The 13,931-nt window shown below is 41.5% G+C and overlaps 1 protein-coding gene across 1 annotated transcript in view; it reads right to left on the bottom strand.

Annotated features, from left to right (window-relative positions):
• Nucleotides 1–12,638, bottom strand: part of NPAS2 (neuronal PAS domain protein 2) — a 69,969-nt gene extending 57,331 nt beyond the window's left edge. Inside the window, exons 1-2 of the mRNA XM_012727310.1 lie at nucleotides 12,497–12,638; nucleotides 2,600–2,691 (exon numbers count right to left, since the gene is read on the bottom strand). Of these exons, the coding sequence (XP_012582764.1) occupies nucleotides 2,600–2,691; nucleotides 12,497–12,575 (171 nt within the window). The 5' untranslated portion in view covers nucleotides 12,576–12,638. The remainder of the gene's footprint in view (nucleotides 1–2,599; nucleotides 2,692–12,496) is intronic.
• Nucleotides 12,639–13,931: the final 1,293 nt, after the last annotated feature.

The following is a 13,931-nucleotide window of genomic DNA, read 5'->3' as shown; positions in this document are numbered from 1 at the left end:
GCCCCTCTCCATGTAAAGGTGACTTTGACACAGGGACACCATCTACAGTGTCCCACATTTTATACTTGCTACATATCCTGAATCTCATGGAGTATGTCTTGTATTTTTTAGGACATCATCTGGGCTAAGAGGAAAGACCACTGCAGCTTCTCTGCACAAAATTCAGAAATGCCACGGAGCTCCTCACCTCTGGTCACTAAGGACTTCCACTCCTTTGGCATTTACTGTGAAATGCATGTAGCCACAACTTTTGCTAGATTGCATTTTAGTAGCTTGGTTGACAGGCAACCAAGTTGTTTTTGTTCTTTCAAACTCTGGAGTCTGGTTTGGGGCCTTCCTAGCAGAAGAGGGAAGAAGGAGGGGTTCATAGCCATAGGGCACCAGAAATTCCGTCTCCCAGGGCCTGACAGATTCTGTCTTCATTTAGAACCGGAACCCCTGGTTACCAAGGCATGGCATCTGGAGGCACATTTTCTATGAAATGTCTCTGAAAAAGGAGAAGGTTGTGCATCTGGACTCTGACATGCTATGAAGATGCCACATGGTGGACAGCAGTGCTGTTATCCTGAGGGGGACCCTGCTGGGGCTCAGACATGGGGGGTGACAGAGGAGGCTCCAGTAATTCATCACCAGGTCTGTGTCTACTGAACAGCAACAGGCTGGAATAGAAGCCTCTGACAGAGGCAGATCAGCAGTACTAACTGGTGCGTTTCTTGGACTCTTAAAGCTGCGATTCATCCAGAAAGCCCCCGGTTTAGGCTTGACTTCGGACCTAATCACTAATCTGGTGTGATTACCTCCAGATCAGCTGCAAGGAGTCAGGACAGAGCCAAGCACAAGGATCTAAAATCTTCCTTTCTAGAAATTCCTGTCACCTGAATCTCAGTCCTGCCTTTCAACCAAAATATTTATTTATTTTTACTTTGTAGCAGTCTTGTTTCCTCAAACACTTTTGATATCTTGAAAGTCACTGGCAAAAATGATCTGTGCTACAGGTTTTTAAAAATAAGCTAGGTACTAGTGTATGTTTTAATTACAGTAAGTCTTTATTTAACATTTTCTATAGATTCCTGGAAACAGTGACTTTGTGTAATGAAAGAAGGTCTTTGAAATATTTTGTTTTGCTCAGTGTCTGTGGGGATTTTTCTCTCCTCGAGGTTATAACGAAATGATGTTGAATGAGACGACATTATTTGTGGACCTGCTGTACTTTTCCATAAGAATTAAAGCCTAAAATGATTTATGTAAAGTAGTATAATGGTGCATTAATTCAACAATTTCACAAGCTGCTCTAAATTTAACATACTTAAAATGCATTGCTCCTGGAGAAAGTTCTGTATTTTCTTTAAATATAGTTCACATGTAGATTTAAGACTCTTTCATTTTATGCAAATGTTCATTAATGCGTTTATATTTCATAATATTTGGACATCTTCGTTCTGGCATTTTCTTACTCCAGGACTTTCTGTTTTCTGCACAGTTAATCTATGTAAATTAAAGTTTACATCAGTCTTATATAGGCACATAAGATGAGATAGTGAAAGGTTTTATCCCAAGAAGCTCCTCTCCAAACGCCCTGCCATGATCCTCCGCACACAGCCCGAGTCTAACTTTCTTTTACTAAAACTAACTGGTCCTAGTTTATCCGAGATCACCCGATCATCTGGACATGCCACATCTCGCACTTTCTCTCGCCCACTGTCAATTCCACTCACTCCTAGTCCTAGCCCTAGGGTTTTGTCTATAAATAAACATATGATCGCTCAAGTAATGCCACTGGTGGGGCTCAGATTTTCACAAGTCAGCCCTGCCTCAAGGTGGGCACCAAACCATCCAAAGGGAGAGTGCTGAGGAGGAGACAAAGGGTCACTTCCGCTTGACACCCACACCCTTGTTGGTATAAGATGGCCTCAAGGTAAAAGTCTAACTTAAAAAAACACTTTTATTGGACCCTCCCTGGTGGGGTAGCTAAAACCACTTCCACATAAGTTCGATCCCTGCCCCGGGGGTGACCCACATGGCGTGGCAGACCTCTCCTGGCTGGTAGCTGCTCCCCTCAGCAGTGTACTTTGTCCATCTGCCTGTTCTGCTCTCCACTCTGTCTCAGGTGAAGCCTCTCACTGCCCCTGCACCTCTGGCCTGTACCCCAGTTCTGTATGCATAAATAAATAAATCTTTAAAAAAAAACTTTTAGTTTCAAAATGTATTCCTCAAAGGGGAGAAATTTAAGCATTACAATCTGAAGGTGAGAGGCTTTGAATCAAATGGCAGTGTGGAGCCGCCATCTTCCCTCCCTCTTTCCTGTCACTACCTGTCCTCCAACCCCAGCCCCACCAGTGTCCCCTGCTAAGTGTCCTCTGGTTGAGAGAACACGATTGTGTCCCCCCTTGAGGGCACTGTGGCAAATGGCTCAAGTTCTGGTTGGAGATTCGCGCTCATAGCCCCCAAGTCAGAAGCCATAATGCAAGCTATTGCAGGCAGACCTGCAAAGGGTTTCTATTTCAAGACCTCTTTCCAGGGTCCAGAGTTGTTGCTGACTTTCAGCCCAGGGTCTTAGATGGAGTAAGTAGCTACAGTTTAAATTGAAACTGAATTTTACCTCCAACATCAGCTGAGTGAATTCTTCATTACTGAGGAATGAAGGTTTCCAGTCTTGCTGAATGTCACAGATTTCTGTTTGTGCTGAGACTTCTAAAAAAAAAGGGGGGGGGGTAAATTTTTATATTTAAAGGTACCAAGAAATTGGAATTAGCCAGCAAGGCATATATTACTTCTATGTAATTTTATGTGAATTTCTGTGTAGTTTAATAGAAACCAATATATAGAAGTATCTCACCCTGATTCCAAGGGCTGGGAACTTTGGTTGTAATGAGCTTAAAAACACTTCCTGATATTTCCACATCCCTTTAATGATGCTTAGGGGAGGGAGAGTACCCCACCCTCTTCATGGGTGTAGTGTCAGTCACTTAACAGGTGGCACAGTCCCCAGAATCGCCATCATCAGTGGCTAGAGCTAAACAGTTGCTACCTGTTAGGGCAACAGGGCAAAAACGAAAGATTGGGGTGGTGGGGCCCATTTTTAAATAGCTTTTAATGGTCAGGGTGAAGCGAAAACACTTCTTCGATGCAATGTAGATTTTCAAAATTCTAGAAACATTATGTGGTAAATAACTTACCCAGTCTATGAAGAAAAAAATGTTTTTTTTTTTCAACATTTCCAGTCACTGAAGTAAAATGTGCCATATAAGCACATGTGATTTAGTTGCTTTGAAGGTCATAATTTCCTTTCCTCAAGAAGTTTTTCTGGCTAATCTCTGGTTCGATAGGTTCACATAACTATCTTGCACTGAAGAGAAATTCAGTAGTCATTGGTCTATCTGGGACGCCTTCAATACTCTCAGTCTTGCCTTTTTTGAATGAATAATGTATTTTCTTGCTGAAAATTATCTGAGATTCTCACAATAGTTCAACTGCTATATAGAATATATTTGTTTTCCCTACCACTTACCCTCTACTTTAAAATAACTAACATTTGGCTCACTTTATAATAAGAGGCAAGTTGCTTTAGGGATCATTTCGTTGGTGCTATGAAAAACCAGAGTCTATGATTTATCTCCTACCTCAAAGGAACTTCAGCAACTTCCTGGAAAATTGTTCAAGCAGATACTCTAAAACTTTAAACACTTAAAGCTTTTTCTGTTGACCCTGGTTGTTGGGACTTGGAGAATGCATCTTGCCACTGGAGTGAACGAATATGAATGACTTCAGCGGTTACTTGTGAATGAAGATAATGAGAAGGGCTAAGTTACATGTGTGACTACAGAAGACTTCACAGGCTCAGTCACCCAACATTCCCTGCAATGCTCAGCTCTGTCAGGAAGGTTTCTCCCTTCTCTATTTCAAGAAGAACAAACTGCAAATTGCTGCTATTAAATAAAGTTGGACTTTTGCCTTTCAAATGAACCACTCACAGCCCCTACTCACAAATGCAGAAAATAACCGAGGAGATGGTCAGTCTCCTTATGGGACCAGCTTATGGGACCTCACAGCTTATGGGGCCTCACAGCTGGGTGCCCCTGTGCCCAGAGTATGCACTTGGTGAAATGTATGTGGGAAAGTAGAGTGAGCAGTGCACTCACAAATGTGGGTCAGAGTTCATCCTGGGGTATCAGCTGAGACAAGGAATTAAGGATGAGATTTCCAGCAGGCCTTCAGACAATTGTTTGCCACAGTTTGACCAGTTAGAAATGACCAGAGAAATGCAACAAATTAACTCCTCAGTGCCTTCCTCTTCCTCCCAACATAAGCACTCCATCTGTGAGATTCTTTTGACTATCAGTATCAAACTATATGTTGACTGCTTGTCCAGGAGAAGAGTCTTTATAGCAGCCCAAATTTGATTAGAACACCATTGGAATTAATGTAAAAGAAAATAAAAGGCTCCTTTAAGTAGCTTTTATATCATTTGATATGACTGGATATTTTCTGAACAACAGCGTAACAATACTGAGGACTGCCATTTCATTCACTGCACAATTCAACAACTGGATTATAATTCTTAAAAGTTAAGGCTGAATCCATAACAAGTTTGAGCAAATGACTCATAGCAAATTAAAAACTGTGAAAATTGGAAATAAAATTCCGTGTTACATACATTTCTTCATAGGCATTTAATATGATTAGTATCATAAACTACAGGGCAGGATTAGCAACAGGGGATGGTCAAAGAAAAAGGAAACAAAACCATTCTGGGGCTGATTTTTGTAGAAAGAATTGCAATTAACAGTTGAACCCCACAACTGTAGAATAAACTGGAGTTAAGCCCTAGAATGTTTGCCTCCCCTTTGCTCCTGATATATGTAAACAAGAAGCTGTACACTTTTGGGCTGCTTGTGGTTAAAAAAAAAGTCTGAAAAATGGGTCAGAAACTCTCTGCTGGGCTATGTAAACACTACTGTGTCCAACAGGGACATGCTCTGCAGCCTTCTCCACCCACCTCCATCCACTGAGGCAGACATGTTGAAGGTCATGAATGGGATGGGAATGGGATTTGGACAAGGAAAAAATGACACTAAGTCAGCTTGAGGAAGAGGAAAGCACACAGATCAGTCTGGTCCTCAAAAAGTAACATTTAAATGAGCATGGCTATGGATATCTAATATGCCTTGCTATTTACATAATTTAAGGGTTTCTCTCTTATAATAGATACTGCTGACACAAAATTTCTCTACAAAGAAACATGGTAAGATTCTCGTTTTGAGTTAGATTACTTCAAAGAGAATAGTACGCATTCCAGGATCAAGATTTAGCCCTTAAGCGGAGAAAATAAGGATGCTTGAAAGATGACTGAGGAAAGAACTAAATATTTATAATGTCCACCTAGGCCTAATCATCTTTCCCCATTTATCGTCTGGCACCCCTTGAGCACAAAGGCAGCAAGCACATCTAAATTCACAGTTCTTATTCCTGGCTGCATGCTGCAATCACCTGGGGAGTTTAAAAAAATCCTACCACCAGGACCTTACCCAGTGGTGTGCTGATAAATGGCTCTCCACTCCTATAACAGAAATCCAGATGGGTGGTGTTTGCCCATTTCCCTGGTGTAAATACTCCCACCATGAAGTTTACAATCTACTATTTGGAGGCCAAATGGCTTACAAAACTTATGAAAATTTAACAATCACCTTTTGTTTTTCAAAAGATTTTATTTTTGCATACAGAAATGGGGTACAAGCCAGAGATACAGGGGTGGTGAGAGGATTCACCGGAGACAGAGTGGGGAGCAGGACAGGCAGATCAACAAAGTACACAGCAGGAGGGACAGGAGAGGTCTGCTGCACCATGGGGGTCACCTCTGGGCAGGGATCGAACTTGCACTGAAGCAGCCATGGCTTGGTTTAGGTTTGCAGTGCAGTGTTTCAACTCGTTGCACCACCAGGAAGGGCCAACAATCACCTTTTGTAAGCTGGTAGTCAGATCCAGCTCACAACTGGGATTTCATCCCTAGAAAATTCAGATTTATTTGTCTGTGAGGTATGACCCAGTTTTATACATATTTGAAAAGCTCCTCAGATGATTCTAATGGGCAGCCAAGGATGAGAACCAGTAGTCTAAATGGTCCACTCATGAACATCTGACCTGGCACAGCTATAATACAATATGTAAAGGGGCCCATGAATCATCTCTTATGGAGAAGCAGTATGGAGCAGTGATAAAACTGGTGCTCTAGAGACATACTGCCTGGTATGGATTCCACATCTTCCTGGCTGTGACCTGGAGGTCACAGCATCTCTGTGCCTCAGTTGCTTCATCTGTGAAAGAGTACTCATTCAAAGGTTACCGGGAAGCTCAGATGAGTTACTGTACGTAGAGTCCTTCGAACAATGCCTGGCTCATGATGGGCCCTGCATCTACACTGAACAGTATCTGCTACCCAACTGCAGATGCCTGTGGAGGTCATGTCCCTTTGGATTATAAACAAAGAAAAGTTATTGTGTGTTTTGTTTTTACTTTAATACAACTTTTGGCCTAACCACTACATATCTTCATAAAATATGCTATGGATTTTGTTTTGTTTTTCCCCCCAGATATGGAGTCAGTAGGATGAGTGAGGTCCTGGTTGCATGGAAGCAGGCTCTGCAGAGTATGCTTTCATCTTATGAAAAGGGCGAGACGGAGAGAGGAGCTCCTGAGGCTGCCTTTCTGCTGACTGATACTTTCCAGGTCCCAGATTTGATAATTCTGTAATTCCACAGTGGAGAGAGCCCAGCATAAATGTCACACTGATGAACTTGATCCCAGCTGTCCTATTTAACAGCTGTCCTGCTTCTCAGTGGCACTGACCTAGTTTGAGTAATTTGAACAAAACATCTTGGTAATGAAATCAACCTGCTATTTTACTTGGCTAAATCATTATTAGGAAATATAACCATTTTGATTAAATTATTTGGACAATCAAATAGTGCAACAACACTTTATTCCAACTTGTTCTTCCCTTTTAACAAAAGCAATTAATGTTTTCTTTACTCTCCTCTGGGCAGCTTTGGGGGGTGGGGTAGCTATATCATTACTGTCACATTTTAATAGGTATATATAATTATTAAAGAAACAGGAAAAGAATAGCAAGTATAATGAAACTTTCCAATGTCTCAGCAATGCCCTCTTCCATGAAATCATCTTGTCTAGGAAAATGTGCAGTGAAAGAGAAGCATCATGAAAAGCACAGAAGAACTGTAATTATCTCCTCAATAATCTGACATTTCTGACTTTATTATGTTTAGTGTCACAGTTAAGGAGAAAAGAATTTGCTCTTCTTGCTTGTTAATAGCTACTGAACCCTCTTATCTTCCCTCCAATATGTTTTGTGTACCATTCATAGGTGAGTGGCAGGGCAGGGCAGTCACTGCAAGAGGTAAGAGGGCTTGAGGGAGAGTAAAAAGAAAAGCCTGTGATTTGAAAGAGACATAAGTTCCAGGACTGATTCAGTAACAAGGTCATATTATGGGATGCATTATACCAATGAAAAAGAAATAACCACAGCACTGGATGAACAGAGACTAATCTCACAGACATCATGTTCCTAACATTTGATTCCTTCTGAATAAGTCCGACAGGCAAAATCAATCCGTAGTATGTGAATTCAAAATAGAAATTAGCTTTGGGGAAAGCAGAGGTAGATAGGAAGGGTATCTACTGGGGAAATTTCTATTTCTTGATCTGGGTGTTAGTTTCTCAGCTGTGTTCCCTTTGTGGTAACTAATCTAACTGTGATTTGTGTGCTTCTTTTTTTAAAAAGGATTTTTATTTTACCTGTTTTTTACATAGAACTGGCATATAGGCTAGATGTACAGATGGTGAGACGATTCATGAGAAATACAGTGGGGAGCAGAACAGGTGGATATACTGAAATACACTGCTGAGGGGAGCAGTGGGCGTGACAGGAGAGGTCTGCTGCACCAGGAGAGGAGGAGAGCAGTGGGCATGACAGGAGAAGTTAGCTGCCTGGCCAGGGATAGAATTCAGGCCAACACAGTGGTAGCATGGAGACTTAACTCCTAGGCCACAATGGAGGCCTGACTTGTGTACTTTCTGTTTGTATGTTACATTTTTGTAAAATATTAAGCTGCTTAAAAAACGGGAATGCTGGGCCCTCCCTAGTGGTACAGTGGGTTAAAGCGCAGCACTAAGAAGCTAACGCCACTTCAGCATGAGTTCGATCCCTGTCCCGGAGGTGATCCACATGGGGTGGCAGACCTCTTCTGACCTGCCTGCTGCTCCCCACAGCAGTGTATTTCGTTGATCTGCCGGTTCTTCTCCCCACTCTTTCTCTGGTCAACCCTCTCACTGCCTCTGTATGCACCTCTGGCAGTTCTGTATGCATAAATACATAAATCTTTAAAAAAAAACTGTAATGCAGGTTTCGAAAAAGTTCAACACCCATTTATGTTTAAAGCCCTCGAAATCTTCAGAATAGAAGGAACATACCTCAACATGATAAAAGCCATATATGACAAACCCATAGCCAATAATATCCTCAATGGAAAAAAGCTGAAAGCCTTTCCTTTGAGATCAGGAACAAGACAAAGTTGTCCACTATTGCCACTGCTGTTCAACATAACACTGGAAGTTCTAGCCAGAGCAATAAGACAGGAAAAAGACATACAAGGAATACAAATAGGGAAAGAAGAAGTAAAACTGTCCTTATTTGCAGACGATATGTAATTTACATGGAAAACCCTAAAAACTCCACAGAGAAACTAATCAAAACCATCAACCAGTTTAGCAAGGTAGCAGGATATAAAATCAACACACAAAAGTCAGAGGCCTTCCTATACACAAACAACCAATCAGAAGTAGAAATAAAAAAAAAAAATCCCCCTTTCAATTAAAACAAAAACAATCAAATACCTGGGAGTCAACCTAACAAAAGAGGTAAAAGACCTATACAAAGAAAATTACAAAACACTGTTAAAAGAAATACAAAAAGACACCATGAAATGGAAAGACATCCCCTGCTCATGGATCAGGAGAATTAACATCATCAAAATGGCCATCCTACCAAAAGGGATATGCAGATTTAATGCCATCCCAATAAAAGTCTCAATGACATTCTTCAAAGAAATAGAAAAAATATTGATGAGATTTATATGGAACAACAAAAGACCTTGAATAGCCAAAACTCTCATGGCTAAGAAGAAAGAGAATGGAGGCATTACAATCCCAAACTTCAAGCTATACTACAAAGCCATAAAAATCAAAACTGCAGGGTACTGGAACAAGAATAGACATACAGACCAGTAGATTTGAGTACTAAACCCAGATATAAACCCACAGTTTATGGGCAGCTAATTTTTGACAAAGCAGCAAAGAAGATACAATCGAACAAAGAAAGTTTGTTTAGCAAATGGTGCTGGGGAAACTGGGAAGCTACATGCAAAACAATGAAACTAGATTCCTACCTCACACCATACACAAAAATTAACTCAAGGTGATTAGAGACGTAGACATAAGAACAGAAACCATTAAATACCTGAAAGCAAAGATAGGCCAAACACTACACAATATATACTTCAGCAACATCTTTAAAGATAGTGAAGACAAGGATAGTTAGATGGGGCTTCATCAAGTTAAAGAGCTTCTGTACAGCAAAAGAGACATTACAAAAGACAGACATCCCACTGACTGGGAAAAAAATTTCTCACACAAAACAAGTGATAAAGGATTGATCACAAAGATATACAAGAACTGATGAAACTCAACAAAAATAAACAACCCCATCAAAATATGGGCAGAAGAGCTAAAAAGACACTCCTCCAAAGAGATGGCCAACAAACATGAAAAAATGTTCAACATCACTTGTAATAAATGAGATGCAAATTAAAGCCACAATGAGATACCACCTCACCCCAGTGAGAATGGTACATCTGAAAACAATTAGCAACAACAAATGCTGGCAGGGATGTGGAGAAAAAAGAACTCTCCTGCACTGCTGGTGGGAATGCAAACTAGTACAACCACTATGGAAAACTGTTTAGACGTTCCTCAAACTGCTTGATGTGGAGCTTCCATATGACCCAACAATCCCACTCCCAGGTATCTACCCAAAAGACACAAAAACACTGATTCAAAAAGATAGCTGCACCCCCCATGTTTATTGCTACCCTATTTACAATTGGAAAGAGATGGAAACAGCCCAAATGCCCGAAAGTGAATAACTGGATTAAAAAGATATGCTACATATTATACACAATGGAATATTACTCAGCAACCAAAAAAAAAATAAGCACATGTCTTTTGCAGCAACATGGATAGAGCTAGAAAAGATCATGCTTAGTGAAATAAGCCAGAAGGAAAAGGAAAAATACCTGATGGTTTCACTCATAGCAGGAGTATAATGGACCAGGTGAGAAAATAATAATAATAATGAACAGCTATATACCAGAGACATTTTATGGGGTGTTGGGGAATGGGATCAAAAACAGTGGGGGGAGGGAAATGCACTGGACTATGGTGATGGCACATGGGTGATATGGTGAGGGGAAACCCATGGGGGTTACAAATGAGATGAAAAAATGCACAAAATAATGTAAAAATAAACTATTATATTATTATTTAAAAAAAAACTTTAATGCTGGGATAGCTGGATATCTACATACAAAAGGATGGATTATAACTCCCTACACATCACTCCATATTTAAAAGTTAACTCAAACATTTAAATGTTCTTTGTACAGTTTTTACCTACCTAAGTGTTTAAAATTTAAAAAACTCCTAGAAGAAAATAAAATATAGGAATAAATCTTCATGGCCTTAGATTAGACAATGGTTTCTTAGATATGATATCTAAGGCACAAGCAATCACCAGCACGATAAATTGCACTTCATCAAGCTTAAAACTATTGTGTGTTTAATACACGCAATACATCATTAAGGAAGTGAAGAGACAACACACAGAACAGGGGAAATATATCTGTTAAGGGCGTAGAATCCAGAACATATAAAGAACTTTTACAATTCAACAAAACAATAAACAATCCATTTTTTAAAAGTGGGTGAGGAATTTTAAGATATTTCTCTAAAGTATATATACAAATGGCCATGAAAATTTCAAAACTTAAGTTTTCACGGAAATGCAAATGAAAACCACAATGAGATATCTCATCACAACCAGTAGTCAACATATGCGCGTGCACACACACACACACACACACACAATCAAGTGTTGGTAAGGATGTGGTGAAATTAGAACCCTCAGACATTACTGCTGAAAATGGAAAATGGTACAGCTGCTATATAAAACAATCTGGCAAGTCCTCAAATGCCAGGAGCCATTTGCCCTAGCAAGTCCACTATAGGTATATACTCAAGAGAATTAAGAAATATACATCCGATCCTCCGTGGTGGCTCAGCAAGTTAAAGCACAGCACTGAGAAGCTAAAGCCACTTCCGCATGAGTTCGATATCCGCCTGCCCCCGGAGGTGACCACAATGCGTGGCAGACCTCTCCTGACCCACCCACTGCTCCCCTCAGCAGTGTACTTCGTCGATCAGCCTGTTCTGCTCCCCACTCTGTCTCTGGTGAATCCTCTCACCGCCCCTTCGCCTCTGGCCGTACCCCAGCTCTGTATGCATAAATAAATCAATCTTTAAAAAACTATACATCCACTCAAACACTTGTACATGTTAGTAGCAGTATTATTTATAATATCCAAAATGTGGGGAACAAACCAAATATATGTCAGCTGCCAAACATGATAAAAATGGACTTGCTAAAATATGGATGGTGAATAAAGAAGCCAGGAACAACAGACCATTTGTATGAAATGGCCAGAACAGGCAAACCTATATAGAGACAGAAAGTAGATTAGTGGTTACCAGGTTATGGGGGGCTGGGAGAGGTAATAGGAAGTGTCTGCTAATGGATATGGGGTTTCTTTTGGGATGACCAAATTAAATAATAGTGACGGTTGTACAGTTTCGTGAATATACTAATGCCCATTAGATTATAAATTTTAAAAATGGTAAATTTTGTGTATATGAATTATATACCAATAAAAAATGGATTTGACATTGTTTACAATTAATTTTGTTTTTCACACTGTAGCACAGAAGGCCACAGTGATTAAGGATGATGACAGAGATAGATGGAGAAACCAGTACAGTCTGATCAGGGAAAATGATCACTCAGGCACTGCATGAAAAATGCTTGCTCCGGATATTTCTAATCAAGACACTCCTATTGTTAACACCACCCCATCTGGGTGCTACCTGTAAGGTGACTTGGAGTCTCACCTCTGACAATTACAAAATGGGGAGGAGAGTGTCCGCTCCCAAACCTGCTGGAGATGGAGCTATCCTACAGGGTGGAGTGCCAATGACTGGTGAGACTGGTCATTGCTGGGGACAGAGAACCAAGCAGAAAGACTAGTCTGATGAGGTAATCACCAAATGCAAAGGGCAGGAACAGAACACAAATGACGAGAAGCGTAACCTTTACCATTATGTTTCTGCAAAAATCCGATAACCTTCTCCAGCACAGTGGTTTTGTCCATTTTCCGTGTGTTGCCAGGGAGCATGGAGCTAAGTTCTTTGATGAGCACATTGAACTGGTCCCGACGCTTCTTCTCAGACTTATTTCGAGAAGCTCTGTAAACACAAAATGCACAGATTATCCAACATTCCACCTCATAAAGGCTTTATCAAGAAATGGAGTTACTTCCCATCAGAGCATGTTCTTTTGGGATCATCTTATCAAAACACTTTCAGGGAAAGTAACATTCGCCACATTTCAAAGCTGAGTAATGGGAACACAAAAATATTTTGCAGACTCTTGGCCACACAGAGAGACAGATTTAATAAGGAAGCTCTGAGTCAGATGCAAAATCTTACACAGGTTTGCGCTGTGTCCAGATGCTGCTCACTCTGACCTTCCAGCACAAACAACATGCTGTTCATTAAGGTGGCTGCCTGCAGCCAGAGGGGTTCACGCTGTCAGCCTCCTCTGGGCCCAAACCAGGTCCCCTCCCACCCAGAACACCCAGCCTCTGGTGCCAGCTCATGGGGACTGCCCAAGTGTTCTGAGAGTCCAGCAGAGAGCCAGGCCCTCCCAGGGCACGTCTTGGCTTCTCCCCAGAGTGCTTCATCTTGCTGGGGAGACAAGACACCCCACACAAAAGCACCTCTGAGCTGCGCCCAATCCAGGGCCAACCTATGACAGGATGGCTCGCACAGGGTTGTCAAGTGGCTAAGAGCAGCTGCTGAACCTCTTCAACAATGACATGAAAGGAACTGAAATGAAAATTACTAAGTGGAAGAAACCCGTCTGAGAAGGCTACACACTGTGTGGTTCCAACGATGGGTCACTCTGGAAAAGGTGCAACTATGCACCTTGCAAGGAGTTCAGTGGTCACCAGTGGTGGAAGCAGGGGAGAGAACAGCCGTGGCACCGAGGGCTTTTGGGCACTAAAACTGCTGTGTAAGGGATGCTAGTGACCGGGACACGGCCGACGTGCCCCACGGAAGGAACGCCACCAGGACGTAATGTGATGTAAAAACAGGGCGCTGGTAATAATGCTGCGTCACTGTAGGTTCATCAATGTATCAAATGTACTGTCCTACACTGGATCATGTGGTGGGGCTGCTGATAATCACAAGGATTCACCTTCCCTCGGGAGGTATCAGAAGCCACAGGCGTTTGTATCAATACTCTGCTTCCCCTAACTTGGAACATAGGAACGCATTCCACATAGCCTTTCCCTGGCTGCCACGGCGGAGGTAAGTACTGTTCACCTCTCTGCCTAATCACACACACCCTAGCTTGACTCCAACACCCATTTACAAGGAGTCTTTGCTGGTTCCCTTTCAATTTGGGCTGTTTTCTGATAATACCCGAGGGCTTCTACAAAGCTCACCTCAAGTGTATGGTCACTCCT

The sequence above is a fragment of the Condylura cristata genome, unplaced genomic scaffold (assembly GCF_000260355.1).
Source record: "Condylura cristata isolate star-nosed mole 26May11 unplaced genomic scaffold, ConCri1.0 scaffold00020, whole genome shotgun sequence".
Classification (NCBI taxonomy): Eukaryota; Metazoa; Chordata; class Mammalia; order Eulipotyphla; family Talpidae; genus Condylura; species Condylura cristata.
The sequence above is the reverse complement of the archived record's forward strand: the minus strand, read 5'-3'. Positions and strand labels throughout refer to the sequence as shown.